The sequence below is a fragment of the Pinus tabuliformis genome, chromosome 3_1 (assembly GCF_031772625.1).
Source record: "Pinus tabuliformis cultivar Carrire ecotype Pingquan chromosome 3_1, CPIR1, whole genome shotgun sequence".
In the NCBI taxonomy this organism is placed as follows: domain Eukaryota; kingdom Viridiplantae; phylum Streptophyta; class Pinopsida; order Pinales; family Pinaceae; genus Pinus; species Pinus tabuliformis.
Genome location: NC_142301.1, coordinates 85949362 through 85963613, shown reverse-complemented (window position 1 = coordinate 85963613; position 14252 = coordinate 85949362). Strand labels below are relative to the sequence as shown.

General features: G+C 37.9%; 1 protein-coding gene and 1 pseudogene across 1 annotated transcript; one reads left to right on the top strand and one right to left on the bottom strand.

Moving 5' to 3' along the window:
- Positions 1-28: 28 nt before the first annotated feature.
- Positions 29-529, top strand: LOC149185888 (fasciclin-like arabinogalactan protein 21). The gene has a single exon (XM_089409162.1). It carries the CDS (start codon positions 29-31, stop codon positions 527-529), a length of 501 nt encoding a protein of 166 aa, XP_089265288.1.
- A 1293-nt stretch (positions 530-1822) lies between these two features.
- LOC149185887 (UDP-glycosyltransferase 72B1 pseudogene) lies at positions 1823-2347 on the bottom strand (annotated as a pseudogene).
- Between the last annotated feature and the right edge of the window lie 11905 nt (positions 2348-14252).

Genomic DNA, 14252 nt, shown 5'->3' with positions numbered 1-14252 from the left:
TCATCCCCTGAATGTCATAACGCGCTTCATGCTGCAAGATGCAGCGCTCAGTCTTAGAGATCGCGGTTACAGCATCCTCGCCTTGGCCATGCGCATCAAGTCCCCTGAGCTTCTGCGCCTGCAAAACGTCACCATCTTTACTCTCAGCGACGATTCCGTTTTCTCAAGTGAAGACCAAGAATTTTCGAACAATGTGAGGTACCATGTGGTTCCCAACATGAGGCTGCCTTTGGCAGATCTGGTGCAGCTTCCGGCGGGCACAAGACTGAAGACTCTCCTCCACGGGCAATCGCTGGTTGTGAGCGACAACAAACCCTTCTCTGTCAATTATGTGGGTATAAAGATTGCGGATGTTTTCAGCAACAGATGGATAGTCGTGCATGAGATTCTTCGGCCGCTCATAAGCTCTGTGGATCCGATGGAGTGGGCTTCCAGCGACAGCAGCGAGATTCTTCGGTCCCTCTTGATGAGCTCAGAGGATCAGATGGGGTTTTACAGAAACAGCAGCACTGGTGATCATCATGAGTAGTAGTAGGTCAATAAGGAGCTAAAGATTCTTTTATTTTAGTTGTTGTCTGTGTATTTGTGATGTATTTTGCCTTTGCAATTTGAGTACAGTGGTATCCATGAGAAATCATGTCGAGGAAGCAAGCAATTAAATGTCTATGAATGCAGCATGTTATGTTCCTCTATCAAGAAGCCACATTTTGCTTGAACTGTAATGGAACAATGGCAATTTATATAATGGTTCTGATTCCTTTAATTCTTTTCTTTCATGGTTTCTTAATTTTCTGTATGTCAAGTATGACTTCGCGCTTTCATTTCTTTTCTCTGTCATGAGAATCTCCTTAAGCCATGGATTTTCTTTATCGATGGGAAACAACCATAGAGCTGAGATGGTTCAAAGAGAAACTAAAATGGAATGCCAGTAAACGAGTAGAATTCACAGAAGAGGCCAGATCGCCATAGATACTGCATTGCCAGTAATAATAATAAACATGCCATTTCATCCAGATCCTTCAAAGAAATGTGAGGGTGCAATCTTCTGATCGAAACTAGCAAAGTCTGCTGAGCGTTGTTAAGAGCACACGTAATGAAATTCAAGATTGCAGAATATTAAGGAAATTTGATTACTAAAATGTTTTGGAATCTGCAAATCAAATTAAATTGCCTGAAAGTTATATCGTAATTCAATCACCTGAAATTTATCATAATTACAAGGATGTTGAACACCATTTAGCACTGATATTTGCCATGCATGAAGAAGTCTGCAATTTTTTGTGTCGAAGAATAGCATTCAAGTCTAATGGGCTCAGAGAAGTAAATCTAGGATTATGGCACGAATGCTTATGCAACTGCGTGAGTGAACTCTCTGAATTCTGGCATGGGGTTGTGGTTCATAAAGCCTTGCACCATCTGCAAAATAGTTTTAAGAGTGGATAGGTATACCCTTTCAGGAGTTCAAAAATATTTACGCTGTAAGGCGTTCCCTCTGAAAGGAACTCCCCTCCATGCCGCGCTGTCTCGTTATGGCCCTTTAGATCGATTGTTAGACGATGGAATAAACTCCAGCCATTAGATCATCGGTGAAAAATGTTGTAGGCGGTTCAGATTATTGGAATGTCGTAGGCAGTTGAGAATATTGCGCTTTTTAGAAACCATTTTCGTGATGTTTTCCATCCTTAAGACAGTTGTCACTCAATGATGGGCCTTCCCCTCAATTTTGCCATCCCCTTCTTCATTTCCATTCCCCCTCTCCTTCCATTAATTCCCTCGCTGCTCTTTCCACTTCCTCTCTCTTCACCAATGCATCTGCGCCCTTCTACGCTTCAATGCCCACCTTCATCTCCTTCACTAGAAGGAAGGCATTCATTCTCTGTTCAGCAAAGAGAGGCCAAGCGATCATCGGCAATCCATGTAAGATGCTTTCGATCGTTGAATTCCAACCACAATGAAAAAGGAAACCGTCTGTGGATGGATGAGAGAGGACAGCAATATGAGGCGCCCATGAATCCACCACAAATCCACGGTCCTGGATTCGAGTCTCGAAACCCTCAGGTAGAACCTCCCTCATATCTGCTTCGGTAGTCATCGCGGATTCAGTTGGAGGAGGAGGCTCCTTACGCAACACCCAAAGGAACCACTGCACACTTGCTTCTAGCCCCAAAGCTAGTTCCTGAATCTGATTCTCCAACAGGGTGCCGCGGCTCCCAAAAGAAACGAACAGAACTGTCGAGGCGGGCTGGTGGTCCAACCATTTGAGGCAGCCCTCCTTCTCAAACTTCTCTTCAGATTCTGAAAGAGACAAAGCTATTAGCAGCCCAACGGGATAAATACAAGGGGTCATTTCAACAGCGCTCAGAACCTTCCTTCCTTGAGAGCTTTTATTTGTGCTGGTTCCATTTCTTGGCATGTATTTATCAGAATTCCATGAGCTTCCTGAAGCCGAAGGGAATGTTGAATGAACCAGTTGAATGAAATATCAGATCTGTCTAGAAGAGGGTCTAGAAAATCTATTCCGAGAATCGGCGGAAGGCCCGTCAGAAAGAAATTATAATTAAAGTGGATGTAGTGTATATGTGATGTGGCAATGTCATGGCCTAGATTGTCAATCATAGCAACTCTCTGATTAGGACGTGGTTTAATATGGGGATATGTGTTCCAGCTTTTTGAATGCATGTGAAACTAAGCTGCCATGTTGTAGTCTTCTAGACTTGTGTAACTGGTTCTGTTTCCTTGGTTAAGTGCAGGTTTCAGTTGATCAAATAAAAACTGCAAATAAGTACACTGATGACACCATCTATGCTGGAGAAAAACTTATAATTCCTTGAGAGGGATATGGGAGCTCAGATTATATTTGAAAGTTTGTAGTACAGGTTGTCATGGAATGTGTATGCAATAATTTGCACAACAGCCTCAAGTCCCCAGTCTTGATTAGATATAAGAGGTCGTCCAGTCCAGTTTGAGTTTTGGATTGTTTATGGTAGGTTATCTATCACAAATTTTAAGGAAATATGTGATAAGCCAGTTGGAAATGTATTTGTTTTGTTTATACAGGTTTTTTTAGATTTGTTACTCAGGGGCATGATGTCATGTTCTAGAGATACCCTGTCCATGTATCTTTACTATCTCATAAAATGCAAGTTGAATGCTAATCATGCCAGAGTCCAGTGATTCTTTGGAAACTCATGTAGAAAATGGGTGATTGGTGTGCCCTGCATGACAATGATACCCTGCGTTTATTAATAAGCTTTATCGTTGTATTGAACTCTTGTATTTTGGTGAGTGGTCTGACTCTATTTGTCAAGTATCTTTATTCTTTGTTCCACCTTATTGTAGAGCATTTCTTAGCGTAGTTGTTGTTCAGCTTTTTGAATGCATGTGAAACTAAAGTTGCCATCTTGTTCCCTTCTATCCATTGTATAAGACTTGTTTAATTGGTTCTGTTTCCTTGGTTGAGTGCAGGTTTCAGTTGATCAAATAAAATCTGCAAATAAGTACACTGATGACACCATCTATGCTGGAGAAAAACTTATAATTCCTTGAGAGGGATATGGGAGCTCAGATTATATTTGAAAGTTTGTAGTACAGGTTGTCATGGAATGTGTATGTAGTAATTTGCACAACAGCCTCAAGTCCCTAGTCTTGTTTAGATATAAGAGATCGTCCAGTCCAATTTGAGTTTTGGATTGTTTATGGTAGGTTATCTATCATAAATTTTAAGGAAATATGTGATAAGCCAGTTGGAAATGTATTTGTTTTGTTTATACAGATTTCTTTTAGATTTGTTACTCAGGGGCACGTTGTCATGTTCTAGAGATACCCTGTCCATGTATCTTTACTATCTCGTAAAATGCAAGTTGAATGCTAATCATGCCAGAGTCCAGTGATGCTTTGGAAACTCATGTAGCAAATGGGTGATTGGTGTGCCCTGCATGACAATGCTACCCTGCGTTTATTAATAAGCTTTATCGTTGTATTGAACTCTTGTATTTGGTGCCTCCAGAATTATTAATTTCCAACCCATATTGCGATGTGAATGATTAGTATTTGTCATTTGGTATTCATAACAAGCTTTAACTAACTTCTTTTGGTGAGTGGTCTGACTCTATTTATCAAGTATCTTTATTCTTTGTTCCACCTTATTGTAGAGCATTTCTTAGCGTATTTGCTGTTCAACTTTTTGAATGCATGTGAAACTAAAGTTGCCATCTTGTTCCCTTCTATCCATTGTATAAGTCTTGTGTAACTGGTTTTGTTTCCTTGGTTGAGTGCAGGTTTCAGTTGATCAAATAAAATCTGCAAATAAGTACATTGATGACACCATCTATGCTGGAGAAAAACTTATAATTCCTTGACAGGGATATGGGAGCTCAGATTATATTTGAAAGTTTGTAGTACAGGTTGTCATGGAATGTGTATGCAGTAATTTGCACAACCGCCTCAAGTCCCTAGTCTTGTTTAGATATAAGAGATCGTCCAGTCCAGTTTGAGTTTTGGATTGTTTATGGTAGGTTATCTATCACAAATTTTAAGGAAATATGTGATAAGCCAGTTGGAAATGTATTTGTTTTGTTTATACATATTTCTTTTAGATTTGTTACTCAAGAGCATGATGTCATGTTCTAGAGATACCCTGTCCATGTATCTTTACTATCTCGTAAAATGCAAGTTGAATGCTAATCATGCCAGAGTCCAGTGATGAGTTTTACTATCTCGTAAAATGCAAGTTGAATGCTAATCATGCCAGAGTCCAGTGATGCTTTGGAAACTCATGTAGCAAATGGGTGGTTGGTGTGCCCTGCATGACAATGCTACCATGCGTTTATTAATAAGCTTTATCGTTGTATTGAACTCTTGTATTTGGTGCCTCCAGAATTATTAATTTCCAACCCTTATTGCGATGTGAATGATTAGTGTTTGTCATTTGGTATGCATAACAAGCTTTAACTTCTTTTGATAATAAAAAATGCAGGCTGCATACTGGCATTTGCCTCTCAATTGGACTATTTAATGGTTATTTTCCACAAGTAAATAAACAATGTTCATTTCAGATGGCATTTTCTCTTTGAAACTGTGCCTCTGGACAACAACCTGCTAACTTAACTGAACATTCATAAAGCTCTGCCAAATCTTAGTAGTTCATGGCCTATTTTAAATTCTATCAAACTTATTCGAACTAACACAGTATTTACTTAAGCGGGGTCATTTCACACTGCTTAGTACAATAGAATGATCTTTCTTGAAATAGAATAAGTACTTCAAAAAAGTACCTATGAATTTTACTCATAGTTATTTGACTTTAACCTTAACAGAATCCTCTGCGGAATCCCTATATGTCTTCTGGTACAATGTGTCTCTTGTTTTACCCAAAAAAAAAAGAAAAAGAAAGAAGCAAAAAGGGCATCCTGGCCTTACAGAGCCCGACATTAGAAACTGCCAATGTCAAGTATAGTAGCTCTGCTATCCACCTAAGGAACCTTGAAGGTATATTTTCAGGGAGCAAACGCTCAGCTCCCGCGATAGCCTGCAAACAATGTTTTAATTTAGAATAGAATTATCATGGTAAATTGGTATAAGAATATTAGTATAAAAAATCACCGAGTTATAAGCCTAAATATTGGCAAAGGCTAATTCTTCATGTGGCATAATCAATTAGCCATGTTATCTTGCTACATGATGCAAAAAAATGACCCATGGATCCTAATACTTTTTAGGGCTCTTTTTCAATTCAATAGGCTTTTCTTCTTCTTCTTCTTCTTCCTAAGATGGTAAAGATAATGACTCAAGAATGACTCTAAGCTTACGAGATAACCAAATTCTCAACATACCTTGCAATGCATATTTGTTACACCTCTATTATAGACCAAGACAAATGTAACAAATCAATGTACACTAGTGCATCAATATGATTGTTTTCACATAAGGCTTGATCATTAAAAGGACATTAAGGTTTGTACCTTTTGGGACAATTGCTAGTATAGTCAACATCAGAGAAAATACAAACGACCCAGAATATGAGAGAAAATACAAATGACCTAGATCCATTAAAACCTTGAAATTTTGTTCATGAACTCTCTGAATCTGGTATAAAATGTGTGCTGTATTTGAAACTTCAATTTGCCATTAAATTAATGGGACATGAATTCCCACAAAGCAGTTCAAAAATGTGCAATTAAGTTGAGCTTTCATCTTGTCATTCAATTGATGGACACTCAATATTAAATATAAGATAAATATATAGGAGTAGCATGTGAGTGTTAGATTTATAAAGAAGATTCTTTTTATTATTAATAAAAATATAGATAGTTAGTTTCATTTTAAAGGGTTATAAATATGAGTTATAAATACAAGACTTAATAGGTTGTAAATATTTAAAGTGTTGTAAATATGAGTTATTAATTGTTTTTACTCAAAATCTGATAAATAGCAATTTAGCAATTTCTTTTTAATTGAGTGACTTAAATTCATGTTTTTTTAGGTTGAAGGTAAAGCCACTGAAGTGCAAAAATTGTGATGCCAATAATTAGAGGGATTGTCATCATGGGGTGATAAGAAATTTAATATTCCAAGAAGAGGAGGTAGTAGTAGATTCTAAATAAATTAGCAATGCAACAACATAAATGTTTGCAACAAATTTAGAGAGATCCACCTTGTTGAATAATGCACACACTACATGGATAATGGATTTCCGCACTTTATGCCTTACGGCGTTTTCTTTGCAACATCTGGTGCAAATGCTAGTTTATTAAAATAAAATTTATATTTTTATTTGGCGATGTTATGAGATGAATATTAAAGTGAATTGGGTTCTATTCATGGTTGTATTTCTTGTTATAAACTACAAGTCATTTTTTGTATTTGATAATCTTAAAAATTAACTATAATTTGGCTTAGTTATTTAGAAAAAAATTAATAAATATTCAACTAAAGATTAATTATTTACAATAAATGTATTTTTTAACCCGCACGACACAATTGATTAAACTTCAAAGGAATGTCATTTACAAACCAGTTGACCAAGTGAGGTAAAACAAGTATCAATGGAAAGCTTATAAAAATTCAATCTCAGCAAAGCAATCAAAACAAGAATCTAAAGAAATAAAAAATTAAGAAAATCGTAGGATAATAAAAGTCCTAAAAGGTATTTAGCTAAAAACTTTGTAGAAAGGGTCACCATTGTTTGAAGTAAACAAGTCAATTATGGGGGTTGTGTTTTACCACAACAATGGCAACACGCGAGAGAAGAACCAGTTATTTTTGTTTGATATGAATGATATTTTTCTAAAATCAAAGTAAAATAATTAAAGAACAAAGAATTATTTTTGAAATGTTTGACTAAGTTCATTAGTCTGAATAAAAGCAAGAATCATCTTACTGTAATTTTCTTAAAATTCCTCATAAATTAAAATATTTCAAAACTCTATATCAGTCCTTAATTAGTTGTAGAGATAAAGCGGGGGTCACTTTATAGCTTAGCTTTTAAAATATACTCATTTGTCACAGGTAGAACCACTGCTACCAGCAAACATCTATAGTCTCGACAGGGTTATCTTTTAATCATCAATGATTCAGAATCCCATCTATTAAAGAATTATTGACCTAGAGATAAATCCATTTTTATATGTTTATATTTCTTTGTATTTGTTTTTTATTTTTTAGTTCTTAAAATCCATTGTCTTGGTTTGGTAGCCAGATAGTTGATAATGTCATTCACTGGTTATAATTGGACTAAACAAGCTGGCTCATGATGAGACCCCTTGTCTTATGATTGTTTGCAATCATAAGCCATTACCCTGGTTTGTTTAGCAGTGTTGGTAATGTTATCCTATTTTTCCCCTATGATCATGGTAAGCAAGTTCATGATGAGACCTCTTATCTTTTAAATTTAAATATAATTTTGGATTATACTCTAAAAAAAAAAAACTTTTTTGGATAGGGAGAATTATTGACTCCTTAAGAGTTAAGAATGACAATTTTAGAGTTAGAGGTGCTTTGCTGTAAAGTGTCTTTATTGGGACAAAAATAACCTTTTTTTTAACTGATAATAGAATTTTGAAAGATCTTAATAAAATATTGAAATCACAAAATAATTACAATTTTGATGACAAAGAAATTTCTCAGATTTTATGATACTTTGTCAACTTTTCTTGTTTTATAATCTTTTACCTAAGTATGTCTACCTTTATAATAAGAAAAATAAACTTTATTAAGAGATTCAAGAAAAACCTAATGGTTGACTATTAATCATTTTTTTCCTGCGTATGCCAACCATTGTTAGGTAACAAAAATACTTTTCATATAAATTATGGCAGAGTCACTAAAATCAGAACTAAAAAATTCAAAAAAGGAAAAGAATTCCTAATCTAAAAAAGAAATCAACAAACAGAAATAGAAAATGAAAAAAATGTAAGAACAAAAAGGAAAATCCAAGTTTTGAAATATAAACTCTAACAAGACTGTTTATACCAATGTCTTAACAAAATGAAGTAAAAGAAAATAATCATGTAATCATTCCTTCTTATGTTGAGATTCAGATAAATTATACCTTGCAAGGTTGTAAGTGTTTTAGGCTTTAGATAGAAGTGATAATAAAAGTCAGCCACAATGAAAAATTTATGTCTGATGTCAATCTTCTTGTTTCAAATAATCATCTTAATCATTTTCTAATAAAAGGAACGCTTAAAGAAACAAACTAAACGTTAAGAAACTTCCTAGTGTAGCTATTTCAACGAGGATTATCGCTGCTTCTTGAAATAAAACTAAGAAAAGAGTATAGGACTTCAAAATATGATATGGTGGAGGATTGAAAGCTTTTATGAAGAGCTGCAAAATAGATTTATATATCAACAGAATTTAAAAACAAAACGGAAACTAAAGTAACGAAATGGAAATTATTGAAAGTGGGTATATGAATCTTACGATTGGATAATTGCATTTAATCTTACCTTAGAGGTATCAATTTCTCCAATACTAATTGACTTCTTTTTTTAATTAACATTAAAAACATGAAGAAGTCAAATTAGCCAAAATTTTATAACTCAAAATCTTATTTATTTTATTTAAACTAAAGCAAGCAATAAAATGTAAAAAGGGAATGCTTTGTGTTCAAGGGAATTGAAATTAAAAAAAATACATTAGAAATGAGAATGAGAATATGCAGTGATGAATGTTCTCAAAATATTATAAGTTTCATATAAACTCTACCATTTTTATAATTTGTCCAAAATTAAGACCAAATCCAAGATAATGAAATTTAAATATGAAGATAGAGAGGTTTTGAATTTCATATTAATTATGGAATTATATATTTAAAACTGAAATATATGAGAAATCGAAATGATTTAAATATGCTGCAAATTTGTTGTCAATTGCTTAGTACCATAGTGGTTACCCAAGATTGCTTTAAAATATTTGATACAACACAACGCTTTATCGGATGATTCACATTGCATGTTTTTTCACCATGCTTAAAATTCAATCTGCAAAATTTCACCTTTGCTGATATGCCATATATCGATTAAATGTTAATGGCATAGAAACACGCATTGGAGTCTATCGCATTTGAAAATCTTAAGATAAAGTTTCATTTTAATTTTGCAATGCGATATATTTGTTGCAATGGAAAATTTGCGATATGAGAACATGTGATGAGAATATATGCAATGAGATGGAGCAATCATAATATCGAAGAATTGTTATATTGAAGATCGGGGAATAGTCAAATCGTGCTTTATACTTGGCACATCGCACATTGTACATCGCACATCACACATCGCAGATTCGGAATTATGATATGAGAATAAATAAAAATGTGAAGAAGTGATTGCGATATTGACATATTGGAATATTGGAAAATAGTCATGTCGGAAATGCCAATATGATTCTTGCGATAGTGAAAATGCGATGGATGATGTAGCTCTTAGGTGGGACCGGCTTTGGATCTCAAAAGAAATCAACGATCAGAAAACTTAAGTACAAGATGTAATATTTTTGATATGCCAATATGTGATGAAGAATAGACCCGATAAATTTATTATGAGAATTTTAATATCATATTGGCTTTGGGTCATCAATACTTTTAAACTTATGACCCTACCATTATTGCGACTGAATGGATGCGATATTTTTTATGAACTTGATTTAAATTTCATATCGGGTCCAGAATTGTTTATGCTCTTAACCTGCAAAATGATACCCAAATACAGAATATGCGAAGAAAAGATACCCAGAACACAGAATAGCAATGATTTTATTATTCATAGAGTAATGTTCGCTTGCCTCTTCGAGGGGGCAACCTCCAATAGAGCAGAGCTCGACTACAAAAATAAGACACAATGCTCCTCGCAGGGAGTCTCTATCCTTTATATATGACTCATACATGCAATACCACGGGCCAATACCGTGGGTTTTATTAATACCATCTATCTAATACTACGGCCCATTTGCAACTAACTGTGGTCCCGTCATTAATTGCGAGTTAACCACTTACAAATATTAATATGGGCTTTATTGACTCTTGACTATGACGTGATCCCATGACATAAATAAGGGGGTTAGGGTGGGACCCTAACATGCCCTCCCCCTTAAGACTAGCCTTGTCCTCAAGGCTGAAGCTGCGGAAACTGCTGAAGAATAGTGGCTGGTTCTCAAGTTGCATCTTTCGGAGAGGTGTCTTTCCATTTGACGAGGACTTCCTTAATCATGCAGCTGCGCAGGTGCTTGTCTCGTGTGTTTAGAACCTGGTCGGGTTGAAGCCAGATTGACCCTTCTTCGTCCAATTCAGGTAGACTGGTTTGAACTCGGCAATTGTTCCCAATCACTTTCTTGAGGCATGATACACTGAAAACCGGATGGATTTTTGTCGTAGGTGGCAAAGCCAACTTGTAAGCCACTTCTCCAATGCGCTGAAGTACTTGGTATGGTCCGTAGAATTTTGGAGAGAGCTTTTGACAACCCTTGTCTTTGAGTGATGTTTGCTTATATGGTTGCAGCCTCAAAAAGACCTGATCCCCTTCTTGAAATTGGCGCTCTGAGCGATGCTAGTCGACCTGTTGCTTCATGCGGTTTTGAGCTTGATGAAGATTCTCTCTAAGATGGGAGAGCATTAAGACCGCCCCAATACCTGTACCCGAAGCATCACATTCAATGACAAAGGATTTGGTGAAGTCAGGTAGTGCTAAGCCTGGAGTGGAACACATGGCGTTTTTGAGAGCGGTAAATGCCTGTTGTGCTTCCTCGTTCCAGAAGAAGGAATTTTTCTTTAGGAGTTGAGTGAGGGGCTTCGCTATGCGGCCATAGTTGCGGACAAATTTACGATAATAGCCTGTGAGACCCAAAAATCCTCTCAAGCTCTTCAAGGTCTTAGGTTGAGGCCATTCTTGCATTGCCTGGATCTTTTTGGGGTCCACCTTGACACCTTCACGCCCCACAATGTGGCCCAAATACTCAACTTCTTCCATGCCAAATGAACACTTGGACATCTTGACAAATAATTTATGCTTGCGGAGCAGTTGCAAGAGTAGATCTACATACTGAAGATGTGCAGCCCAAGTGCCACTATAGATGAGGATGTCATCGAAGAAGACAAGGAAAAATTTTCTGAGATATGGTTTGAGAATGTGATTCATAAGGCTCTGAAAAGTAGAGGGGGCATTACAAAGACCAAATGGCATGACCAGGAACTCATAATGGCCTTCATGAGTTCTGAAAGCCGCCTTGGGAATGTCGACTTCCTTCATGCGAATTTGGTGGTAGCCTGAGCGAAGATCCAACTTAGTGAAGAATTGAGCCCCATTGAGTTCGTCCAGCAAATCGTCAACCACCGGGATGGGAAATTTATCTTTGACTGTCAACTTATTGAGGGCCCTGAAGTCGGGACACATCTGCCACTCCCCATCTTTCTTGAGCACCATGACCACTGGGGATGAATAAGGACTAATGCTGGGACGAATGACACCTGCTTCCAACAGTTCCTTGATGATTTTTTCTATTTCATTTTTTTGGGTGAACGGATATCTGTATGGCCGCACATTTGGGGGTTGGGCCCCTGGAACCAAGGTGATGCTATGATCATGTTCCCCTCGCGAGGGTGGAAGCTCATGAGGCTTGTCAAAGACCGTCCGATGGTTATTTAAAATCTGTTGCATCTCATGATGAATTGGCAGAGACATGGTTTCGACTACCTGGATGGCATTAAATTGAGCTATTACTCCATGATGGCCCTTTTTTAACAATTTTTCCATCCTATGCGAGCTGATGATAGAGGGGGCTCCCGCCTGGAGTCCACGGAGGGTATGTGTGGAGTTGTTCTGCTTAAAACTCATATATAACTCTTGGAAATCCATTGTGATTGGCCCAAGAGTGCGGAGCCATTCAGCGCCGAGGACAATGTCGCAACCCCCCATGTGTATGGCAAACATGTGGGTTTTCAACTGATAATCCCCGATTTGAAGTTTGAAATTTTTACATCGGCCTTCACATTTCATTGTGCCCCCATCCGCAATTTGGACTTGGAAGTTAGAAACTGCTCGTACAAAACAATGCGCTGCTTCTACGATTTTTTGATGGATGAAAGTATGGGTACTTCCACTATCAATCAAGACTACTACTGGGCGATGTTTAAGAAAACCCCGAATTTTGAGAGTTTGAGGGGAAGAAATCCCTGCCAACGCATGCAGCGAAATAACTGGTTCGTCAGAGACATTCTCCTTTGGGTTGTCTTTTTCTAGCGCCTCATGTTCCTCAAGTGGTGGATCTTCCTCTGTTAAGTTGTAGTCAGTGGCATCTATTTGAAAAAATTTGGGCTCCTTGCATTTATGACCTGGGGAGTATTTTTCATCACAGTAGTAACATAGTCCTTGCTTCCTTCTTTCGGCCATTTCCACAGGTGACACCTTTTGGACCTTAAGTGTTTGAGTCGTGTTGTGAGCCTGTGGGGGACGACCTTTAGCGGGGAAATTTGGGCGACTGTATTGGGCTGCTAATGCACGTTCCACCTTATGAGCTACCTGGCAAGCCTCCGTCCACGTGGGAGGGTGGTGAAGTAGCACTTGAGCTTTGATGGCTTCTTTAAGACCACTGATAAAACATTCCGTGTAGAACTCATCTGTGAGACCCCTAGTGTAGAAGGCTAAGGCTTCAAAAGCGGTAATATATTCATCCACTGTACCAGTCTGTCGGAGCTTAGTGAGACGACCCAAAAAAGAGTCTTCCTGTTCAAAGCGATCTCAAAGAGCTTTGGTAAATTGGTTCCAAGTCCTAAAAGGTCCATTGCAACGCTGATGCCATTCCCACCATTGCCACCGTTCATTGTCCAAGTACATCCTCCCCAACATAAGCTTAGTCGCATCCTCTGGGATATGATTCAATTTGAAATACTGCTCCATTTGTGCTAGCCATGCGGACGAGTGAGAACCGTCAAATTTATGCACATCCAACTTGGGAGGTCGCTGATTGGGTGGTGGATGGGTGTGCCAGACGTGAGGAGAGTGGCTAGACTCACCCTCATTGTATTCATGGCCATTATACGCCTCCTCGTGGGCTTGCTCCTTGCCCTTCGGGAGTAATTGCTGTATCTGGAGACTTAGTCCACGAATCTCAGTTTGGATGGAGTTCACAGTTTCTTCAAGTTTGTCCATCCTTTCATTGGCCATCGCTTGAGCTCTAGTTTCTACCATACACCAACCTGATGAAAAATTGGGACCGCCTAAAAATTTTTACTAATAAATTGAATGGTACCACCTTGCTCAGCTCGTCGTCCTGATTCTGATGGGCTAGATCACCAATAAGCGCCCCGGAAGATCTCAGACTTTTTTTTTTTTTGAAAACTCCTAACGGAGTTTTACTCCTTCTTGATCAATACTGCAATCGCCAAATCCTCAAAATGTCAATGCTGCCAAAAGTCTTGCGAAACGTATACCCCGGTATAGGAACCCTTCACAACAACTCCGATCTGGTGGGTCTGAGAGATCTGAATGGCGGAACAACTGCTGTGGCAGATCTGATGGATCTGCGGGACTGATGTCTGCTGCTGCTGCACCTCTTTGCACATGCGGATCGAGAATAGATGATGTGTGATCCCCCGATATAAAAGGAAACTATGGTCGTGGTCAGGTGCTACAGATCGCAATATACATAAGGGTCTGGCAGTAGTACTCGGCCCAATGTTTCAGGGCTCTAACTAAGGAGGATCGACCGTACCCTTAGCCGTACAACCCGACTTCCCTATCGTACGGGCGAGTAATCTCTCC